Source organism: Salmo trutta, chromosome 5 (genome assembly GCF_901001165.1).
Source record: "Salmo trutta chromosome 5, fSalTru1.1, whole genome shotgun sequence".
NCBI classification, from domain to species: domain Eukaryota; kingdom Metazoa; phylum Chordata; class Actinopteri; order Salmoniformes; family Salmonidae; genus Salmo; species Salmo trutta.
The window spans coordinates 48,311,991-48,321,757 of NC_042961.1; the positions used below are offsets into that span (position 1 = coordinate 48,311,991).

Here is a 9,767-nt window from a genome sequence, read left to right on the forward strand (position 1 = left end):
TTCAGCGATGAGGCCTGTGTCCAGGATGTCCCTGACAGAGACCCAGTACCTCTCCTCCGGGCCATAACCCTCCCAGTTAACCAGGTACTGAAATCCCCTGCCCCAAGGTCGAATCATCAGGAGGCGCCTCACTGCGCACGCCAGTTGGCCGTCGATGAGACGGGGAATAGGGGTGGGCCTGGAAACAGGAGACAAAGGACTGTGAGACATGAAAAGTCGGATGATTACAGAGGGTACGGGGCAACAGAAGACAAACAGCAGAGGGGCAAATAATGTTGGAAATAGGGAAAGGGAGGGGGAAAGTTTGCAGGACTCTTCTCGGTGTGGCAGGTCTCTACTGGACAGCAAAACCATCTGCTCGAGACGATACCGGGGGGCCGGGGTCCGGTGGTGGTCCGCTTGTTGTCGATACGTGGAGGTGGCACCGAAGAACATGGCTGACGTTTTACATTCTCCCAACCAATTGTGCTATTTTGTAATTTTTGGGCGTTTTGTTTAACTTATTTTTTTACTTATTGTGTACATAATGTTGCTGCTACCGTCTCTTATAACCGAAAATAACTTCTGGACATCAGAAAAGCGATTACTCACGGCAGACTGGAAGAAACTTTTTCCTTTAACGAGTCTGACGAGAAGAATATCCTGCTTTCACTGGAACAGGCCCAGATCCATGCCTTTTGCGTGAAGAAAAGATGCCAGAAAAGAGGCCACAGATCGGGAACTCTTCTGAGAATCCAGAGGCGAGAGAGTAAACTCCCATTGCCTTCCATTCTTCTTGCTCACGTGCAATCATTGGAAAATAAAATTGATGACCTAAGATTAAGATTATCCTACCAACGGGACATTAAAAACTGTAACATCTTATGTTTCACAGAGACGTGGCTGAACGAAGACACAGACACCATTCAAACAGTTTTAGAAACTTTAGAGTGTTTTCTATCCAAAGCTAATAATTATATGCATATTCTAGTTTCTGGGCAGGAGTAATAATCAGATTAAATCAGGTACGTTTTTTATCCGGCCGTGAAAATACTGCCCCCTAGCACCAACAGGTTAAAATAATTGTTATGTATTTTGTGAACGTTTATCATGAGTAATTTAGTAAATTCACCAGAAGTTTGCGGTGGGTATGCTAGTTCTGAACATCACATGCTAATGTAAAAAGCTGTCTTTTGATGTAAATATGAACTTGATTGAACCTAACTTGCATGTATTGTATAACATTGTCATGACTCCCGCCGAAGTCGACCCCTCTCCTTGTTCGGGCGGCGTTCGGCGGTCGACGTCACCGGCTTACTAGTTGCCACCGATCGATGTTTCACTGTTCGTTTGGTTTTGTCTTTATTGTGTACACCTGTTTTGATTTTCCCTAATTATGTTCATTATTTAAACCTCTGCATTTCCTGTTTGTCTTGTCGGTGATTGTTTGTCTGTTTTGTGTAGTTGGAGGTGTTTTCTCCAAACTATGTATTTTTATGAGAAGATTGATGGATAATTTTAGTAAACACGTTTTGTTTACTTTTATCCCTGTGTCCTGCGCCTGACTCCTCCACTTATCTAAGAAAACCATGACAAACATCATGTCCTAGGAGTGTCATCTGATGAAGATCATCAAAGGTTAGTGCTGCATTTAGCTGTGGTTTTGGTTTTTGTGACATATATAGTTGCTTTGAAAATGGCTGTGTGATTATTATTGGCAGGGTACTCTCCTGACATAATCTAATGTTTTGCTTTTGCTGTAAAGCCTTTTTGAAATCGGACAATGTGGTTAGATTAACGAGAGTCTTGTCTTTAAAATGGTGTAAAATAGTCATATGTTTGAGAAATTGAAGTTATAGCATTTTTAAGGTAGTTATATTTCGCGCCACGCGATTCCACTGGCTGTTGACTAGGGTGGGACGCAAACGTCCCACCTAGCCGATAGAAGTTAACCTCTCTGGGCCAGTGGGACGCTTGCGTCCCACCTACTCAACAGCCAGTGTAATCCCGTGGCGCGATATTCAAATACCTTAGAAATGCTATTACTTCAATTTCTCAAACATATGACTATTTTACACCATTTTAAAGACAAGACTCTCGTTAATCTAACCACACTGTCCGATTTCAAAAAGGCTTTACAACGAAAGCCAAACATTAGATTATGTCAGCAGAGTACCCAGCCAAAAATAATCAGACACCCATTTTTCAAGCTAGCATATAATGTCACATAAACCCAAACCACAGCTAAATGCAGCACTAACCTTTGATGATCTTCATCAGATGACAATCCTAGGACATTATGTTATACAATACATGCATGTTTTGTTCAATCAAGTTCATATTTATATCAAAAAACAGCTTTTTACATTAGCATGTGACTAGCATGTGACTAGCATTCCCACCGAACACTTCCGGTGAATTTACAAAATTACTCACGATAAACGTTCACAAAAAACATAAAAATTATTTTAAGAATTATAGATACAGAACTCCTTTATGCACTCGCTATGTCCGATTGTAAAATAGCTTTTGGGTGAAAGCACATTTTGCAATATTCTGAGTAGATAGCCCGGCCATCACAGGCTAGCTATTTTGACACCCACCAAGTGTGGTACTCACCAAACTCCGATTTACTATTAGAAAAGTTTGATTACCTTTGCTGTTCTTTGTCAGAATGCACTCCCAGGCCTTCTACTTCAATAACAAATGTTGGTTTGGTTCCAAATAATCCATAGTTATATCCAAATAGCAGCGTTTTGTTCGTGCGTTCAAGACACTATCCGAAGGGTAAAGAAGGGTGACGCGCCGGACGCGTTTCGTGACAAAAAATGTCAAAATATTCCATTACCGTACTTCGAAGCATGTCAAACGCTGTTTAAAATCTATTTTTATGCTATTTTTATCGTAAAAAAGCGATAATATTCCGACCGGGAGTCGTTGTTTTCGTTCAAAGAGCGAGAAAGTAAACATGCTGTCGGCTCGTGCATGCGCCTCCAGTCTCATTGTCCTCAGATCGACCACTTACCAAATGCGCTAATGTTTTTCAGCCATGGCCTGCAAAGCCACCATTCATCATTCTGGCGCCTTCTGAAAGCCTATGGGAGCGTTAGTTCAATAGCCATATGTTTGAAAAATGGACGTTTTCGGATTTTCAAGGAATTTGTAATTCGCGCCACGCCCTATCATTGGATATTGGAGCGGTGTTCCGCTAGCGGAACATCTAGATGTAAGAGGTTATTAAGACATGTTGCCACAATTTTGGAAGTATGCTTGGGGTCATATGCGACCAAGCTTTAACTTCCTGACTGATGTCTTGCCTGTGTGATATTTCAATAAACATGTTTTTTTCCTCTACATTTAATTTTTTTACATTTTACATTTTCGTCATTTAGCAGACGCTCTTATCCAGAGCGACTTACAGTAGTGAATGCATAAATTTCATACATTTTTTCTCCGTTTCTCCGTTAATGACTTGCCCAATTCTTACCACTTATTCGCATGAGGTAAACGTATGTTAGAATTTCTTCCTTTGACATTGTTTTTTTGTGTAGATCGTTGACCAAAAATTACAATTAAATCAATTTTAATCCCACTTTGTATCAAAAATGAATACTTCCAATGTTAGTGTAGACTTTCAATAGCCACTGACTTTATACCACTTGAAGAAAAATAGCACTCCTTTGTGATAGCGTAAGCATTTTAGAGAGAATAGCGTCACTGATTCATCTATGAATGCATATTGTATCTGTATGTAAGGTGGGACATTGTTTTGACCTCACTTCCTCTTCAAACAACCAATGGAGCCAACCTAAAAGTTGTGCCTCCTGTGGTGCATGCAGATGCATATTTCCGCTGATGCTGTCACTTCACTTTGTCTCTTGACCCTCATCTCAGTTATTCTGTTACACCAGACCAGAGAGAGAGACGTTGAAGGATGTCCAGGTTGTGTCTTGCCCTGGTTCTCATCCAAGCCCGTAAGTTCGTCTCATTATATGATCTATGTTATTGTAGTTTAACAACTTAAAATAATTTTGGTAAACCAAGGATTCTAAAATTTCATACTCCTGAATCAATGTTTAACAATGTTTGATTCACACACTCAGGGAAACCAAACACTGTAGACCACACCCAACCAGGATTTAGGATGAATGTAATTAAAGTAAGTAAATGTTCATGTTGTCTGAGTTATCTTCTCTGTATTTTATTTATAGTGGACACGGTGGACATTGGCCATCCAAGTCGTCTTCTGCACGCTCATCTTGGAGACAATGTGACTCTGCAATGCTTCTATCCGGACAGAAATTCTTATATCTCATGGTACAAGCTAACAGTAGGACAGAAGCCTCAACTTGTATCAACAATTTACAAATATGATGGTGGTGCAACATTTCCCAGTGAGTTTAAAGATAACCCTCGGTTCACAGTGCAAAGTGGAAATGGATTTTTTCATCTACATATCTCCAACACTCAGCCATATGACTCCGCCACATATGTCTGTGGGGGAATTCATGTTAATGTGATGGAATTCAAAAACGGGATAATTCTCATTCTGAAAGGTAGGCTATTGTAGTATTAACAGTAAAATTGTAAAATATATATTTTATGTTAATTCTTCAAATGTGCTAATCCATCATCTAAAATGAATTCATAACTTTTTATTTCAGGATCAAGCAAAACTGTTGTACAGCAACCTGTGTCTGAGTCAGTCCAGCCAGGAGACTCTGTGACTCTGAACTGTACAATACACACTGAGACCTGTGCAGGAGAACACAGTGTCTATTGGTTCAGACATGGCTCAGGAGAATCCCCTACAGGAATCATTTACACCAATGGAGACAGGAGAGATCAGTGTGAGAAGAGCCCTGAGGCTGGGTCTCATACACAGAGCTGTGTCTACAACCTCCCCAAGAGGAATCTCAGCCTCTCTGATGCTGGGACTTATTACTGTGCTGTGGCCTCATGTGGGGAAATACTATTTGGGAACGGGACCAAGCTGGAAATTGACCGCAAGTGATATTACTGACATTTATGAAAATGTCTAACATTTCTTCACATTGCTATGAATAAATTGTATGCCTGGATGAACAAAATGTCCTGAATCTTCTCTATCCCTGCCTGTATTTCCACAGTTGGTTGTAAGGAAGACCATGTCCTCTTGGTGTACTGTCTGGGTGTAGCGTTGGCTCTTTGTGTCATCCTCATCATTGTCCTTGGTTGTGTTTTGTGTAAGATTACCAAGAAAACCTCTCTGCTATACAGAGGTAAGCGTTATCATTGTCCACAAAATATGCTAAAGCTGTAGGTGCAGTATACATTACATGTTTTAGTCAGGAAACTGGGTTAATTATATTTATGATGATGTTGATGATGATGATGATGATGTCGCTTTTGATGATGATGATGATGTTGATAATGATGATTCCACCATGTGTTTGTCTAAAAGAAACGCACACTCAGTCAAGTGGTCCGGCAGAGCCTGGTTCTCATAACCAGGTATGCAGACCATAAAGTGATTTTTTTTTTGTATCAGTTTCATGAACTGTAAACAGATCCTTCTATCAAATTATCAGATCGTTTCATGATGTCTTTGGAATATATTTTGCTATTCCTCTTAGGATCAAGAAGACGATGACACACTCCCGTCGGTCCATTACGCTGCTCTGAATGTCATCCACAAGAAGCCAAAGACCCAGAGACAGAGGAGCACCATGGAGAGAGACACTGTGTACTCTGGGGTGAGGTGCCAAAACATGGACTGAAACATCAACTTTTGCTCTTTAAAAACGTGCATTGATTTTGTGTTTTCTAAACTGTATCTGTAACTATGGCTTTTCATTGTGTGTTACAATTGTATTCTGTCAAGCTCCTTTTAACATTGATACTGTTGTGCATTTTAGATCCAATAAAACATTCAACTGCTTTTATATAGAGGTATTATTTGGTTTGCATTCATATTTTTCTCTGTCCTTACATTTCACGCACTGATTCAGTGTGCAACAACTATATTAGGCTGATGCTCAATGTAACAAAGCTATTTTTGGTTGCATAATGCACCGTAAATATGCATCTATTGACTGGTGTTTTAGTTTGTCTCAAACTCCTTTTTAACTGTATCCTGAAAACATCTCTGTGGTGTTCTGAATACCCTACATAGATTTAACACTCATCTAAACTCATCTCTAACCCCCAGCACTGACTGTCAGTCCTCACCACGTGCTCTCTACAGACACCTCATTGCATCTAAACCACAAACAACCATGTCACTAACAGCACAACTCACTCTCTTCATGAGAAAAACCTGAATTAAAATCAACATCTTAGGTGAATATACTTTGAACATAATTTATATTGTTGAGACTGATTTCAGATATGACAATGTAGACATTGTGACTGAGCAGTTTTCACAAACTATTGACAAAATTCGTTTATCTGTCGATAGGGAGTAGCAGGTTACATGGAAGTCCCCTGTGGCAGCTTCACCAATAGAGTCACAGAAACTTTTAGAAGTTGTGAAAATGGTCAAATTGCTTACAAATTTGTCGAAGAATCATTGAAAATGTACTTTCCAGAGATAGTTAATGTGTGTAGTCATAATATCTGTCAACAAAGCCCCAACAAAGACACTGTGTGGCTGTGAAGAATCTATAACAAGGTAATACATACATTTATCCCATGCATATTAGACATCTGTATCATGCTATAAATCCATTTCAGAATCATAGCATCAAACAGGCTTGGTAGTCATCATCACTGGATCATTACTACTAACATCAACTAAGTTATTATAAAGTGTAGCTTAGTTACCAGGAGGAGCCACACAATCACTCAAAATAAAATTGGTAGCAGAGTGATCTCTATATGACGAAGACAATGACTCGTGTTTGTGTGTAGTTTTGTATTGAGTTCCATGGAGTAGTTGAATAGGTATGGGAGAAAACCTATATATTCAAGTCCACTCTCTGCAATGTGTTGTCCTCTTTTAGTTGTGTTGATAGCATGTCACTCACACCCACCCCCACACAGTGAACAAGTTCACAGGTACTCTGCGGTCTGCTGTAAGCACAAGATGAGGTCATATCTAATAGGTTGGTGGGAGGGCCTGCTGTCTTTGTGCACACAGGACCCTCCTACCTGCTCTCTGTGTCTCTATGTGGTTTTCAGCAGGATTTCTATGTGGTGTCAATGTTGTTCTCACTATCTTCACTTGTTGTTCATGTTTCCCATGATAGCTTACAGTCACAGCACAACAGTTATATATAAAACTGACTCTAATATATATTTTGTTATCTGAAATCAGTTACAAACCACAAATAACTGCTAATGAACCCTATCTGAACCCTCTGAGTTAAGCACCTCATGTGTGATGCAGCACCCTCTATTCTAACTTGTGGTCCAGGGGGGAGGGGCCATTTTGTGATGACGTCATGTGAGAAGGGTTAGTACATTCTCAAACAGACATGTCTTGTGAAGCAAAAAGTCAACTGCAGGTTCCTCTGTCAGAATGAGACCAATAGAGGAGGATCCTCCTTCTAATAGATTGCTTCCTTTTAGGACCACACTAACCACCGAGTAAAACAGACTAGATAAAGTGTGTCACATTAGCTGGTTGGGATGAATTGGAACACCTACTGTGAACCAGGCCTAATCACCTAACATCAGTGCCCCACCTCACTAATGCTCTTGGGGCTGAATGGAAGCAAGTCCCTGCGGCAATGTTCCAACATCTTGTGGAAAGCCTTCCCATAAGAGTAGTGATGTTAAGGCAGCAAAGGGGGGACAAACTCCATATTAACACCCATGATTTTTGAAAGAGATGTTTGACAAGCAGAAGTCCACAACCCCCCCACCTCCCCCCTTTTGCCCTCAGAATAGTGTCAATTTGTTGGGGCATGGACTCTACAAGGTGTCAAAAGCCTTCCACAGGGATGCTGGCCCATGTTGACTCCAATTCTTCCCACAGTTGTGTCAAGTTGGCTGGATGTCCTTTGGGTGGTGGACCATTCTTGATACACACAGGAAACCTTTGTGCGTGAAAAACCCAGCAGCGTTGCAGTTCTTGACACACACCGGCACTTACATATTTTGTCTTGCCCATTTACACTCTGAATCACACGATCCATGTCTATTGTCTCAAGGCTTAAGAACCCTTCTTTAACCTGTCTCCTCCCCTTCACCTATCCTGATTGAAGATGGATTTAACAAGTGACATCAGTAAGGGATCATAGCTTTTCCCTGGTTAGTCTATGTCATTTAAAGAGCAATTTTATTATTTCATGTTGTGACGTTGATCCACCGATGAGAATCCTGGTCCTTCTCTCCATCATAAGAACTGGAATTATCCTCTGCTGTCTGATCATCTTAATCATTGTCTACAACATGTGATAAACTGGGTTTGGAGACGTAGCGGAGTCAGGCTCAGGACACAGGTTTGAGCGAAACAGTCTAGTTTACTCATAAACACACGCAAAATCTCCAACAAGAAACAATACAGTGAGGAGAACACCTCCAACAACCACTGAGAACTAACAATCACGGACAAAACAGAAAGGTAGGCCAGAGGGTTAAATAAGGAACATAATAAGAGAATTGAAACCAGGTGTGTGTAATCAAGACAAAACAAAACGAAAAGGGAAACATGGATCGGTGATGACTAGAAAGCCGGTGACGTCGACCGCCGAACGCCGCCCGAACAAGGAGAGGGGCCGACTTCGGCGGAAGTCGTGTCAGTACCCCCCTTGACGCGCCTCGGGGACGACCCGGGGGACTGGACGCAGGGCGATCTGGGCGGATGCGGTGAAACTCCTGAAGTAACGACGGGTCTAGGATGTCCTCCGCCGACACCCAGCATCGCTCCTCCGGGCCGTACCCGCCCCCTTGATGTCCAGAGGGGGCGGAGGAACCTCCCGCACCTCAGACTGCTGGAGCGGACCAGCCACCACCGGCCTGAGAAGAGACACATGGAACGAGGGGTTAATATGGTAATCAGGGGGGAGTTGTAACCTATAACAAACCTCGTTCAGTCTCCTCAGGACTTTAAATGGCCCCACAAACCGCGGACCCAGCTTTCGGCAGGGCAGGTGAAGGGGCAGGTTTTGGGTCGAGAGCCAGACCCGATCCCCCGATGCATACACCGGGGCCTCACTGCGGTGGCTGTCGGCACTCGCCTTTTGCCGCCTGATGGCCCGTTGTAGTCGCACATGGGCAGAGTTCCATGTCTCCTCCGAGTGCCGAAACCATTCATTCACCGCAGGAGCATCGATCTGGCTCTGATGCCATGGTGCCAGGACCGGCTGACAACCCAGCACACACTGAAAAGGGAATAGGTTGGTAGAAGAGTGGCGGAGGGAGTTTTGGGCCATCTCTGCCCAGGGGATGAACACCGCCCACTCCCCTGGCCGGTCCTGGCAATAGGACCGCAGAAACCTACCCACCTCCTGGTTGACTCTCTCCACCTGCCCGTTACTCTCGGGGTGGAAACCTGAGGTAAGGCTGACCGAGACCCCCAGGCATTCCATAAACGCCCTCCAGACTCTAGACGTATATTGGGGACCCCGATCAGAAACTATGTCCTCAGGCACCCCATAGTACCGGAATACATGGGTGAACAGGGCCTCCGCAGTTTGTAGAGCCGTAGGGAGACCGGGCAAAGGAAGAAGACGGCAGGACTTAGAAAACTGATCCACAATGACCAGGATCGTGGTATTACCCCGCGACGGGGGAAGATCTGTCACGAAATCCACCGATAGGTGTGACCACGGTCATTGCTGAACGGGAAGGGGTTGAAATTT

The 9,767-nt window shown here is 42.8% G+C and overlaps 1 protein-coding gene across 1 annotated transcript; it reads left to right on the forward strand.

Annotated features, from left to right (window-relative positions):
* The first annotated feature begins 3,868 nt into the window (after window positions 1-3,868).
* On the forward strand, window positions 3,869-5,060 carry LOC115194328 (uncharacterized). The gene is made up of 3 exons (XM_029753953.1): window positions 3,869-3,953; window positions 4,191-4,535; window positions 4,644-5,060. The coding sequence occupies exons 1-3, from the start codon at window positions 3,914-3,916 to the stop codon at window positions 4,991-4,993; spliced, it is 735 nt and encodes a 244-aa protein (XP_029609813.1). The 5' UTR covers window positions 3,869-3,913; the 3' UTR covers window positions 4,994-5,060.
* Window positions 5,061-9,767: the final 4,707 nt, after the last annotated feature.

Excerpts from the sequence above, each read along its gene's own strand:
- LOC115194328 (XM_029753953.1), top strand. The coding sequence starts at position 3,914 with ATGTCCAGGTTGTGTCTTGCCCTGGTTCTCATCCAAGCCC. Across the intron at positions 3,954-4,190 it reads CCTGGTTCTCATCCAAGCCC|TGGACACGGTGGACATTGGC; the intron begins GTAAGTTCGTCT and ends TTTTATTTATAG. Across the intron at positions 4,536-4,643 it reads GATAATTCTCATTCTGAAAG|GATCAAGCAAAACTGTTGTA; the intron begins GTAGGCTATTGT and ends TTTTTATTTCAG.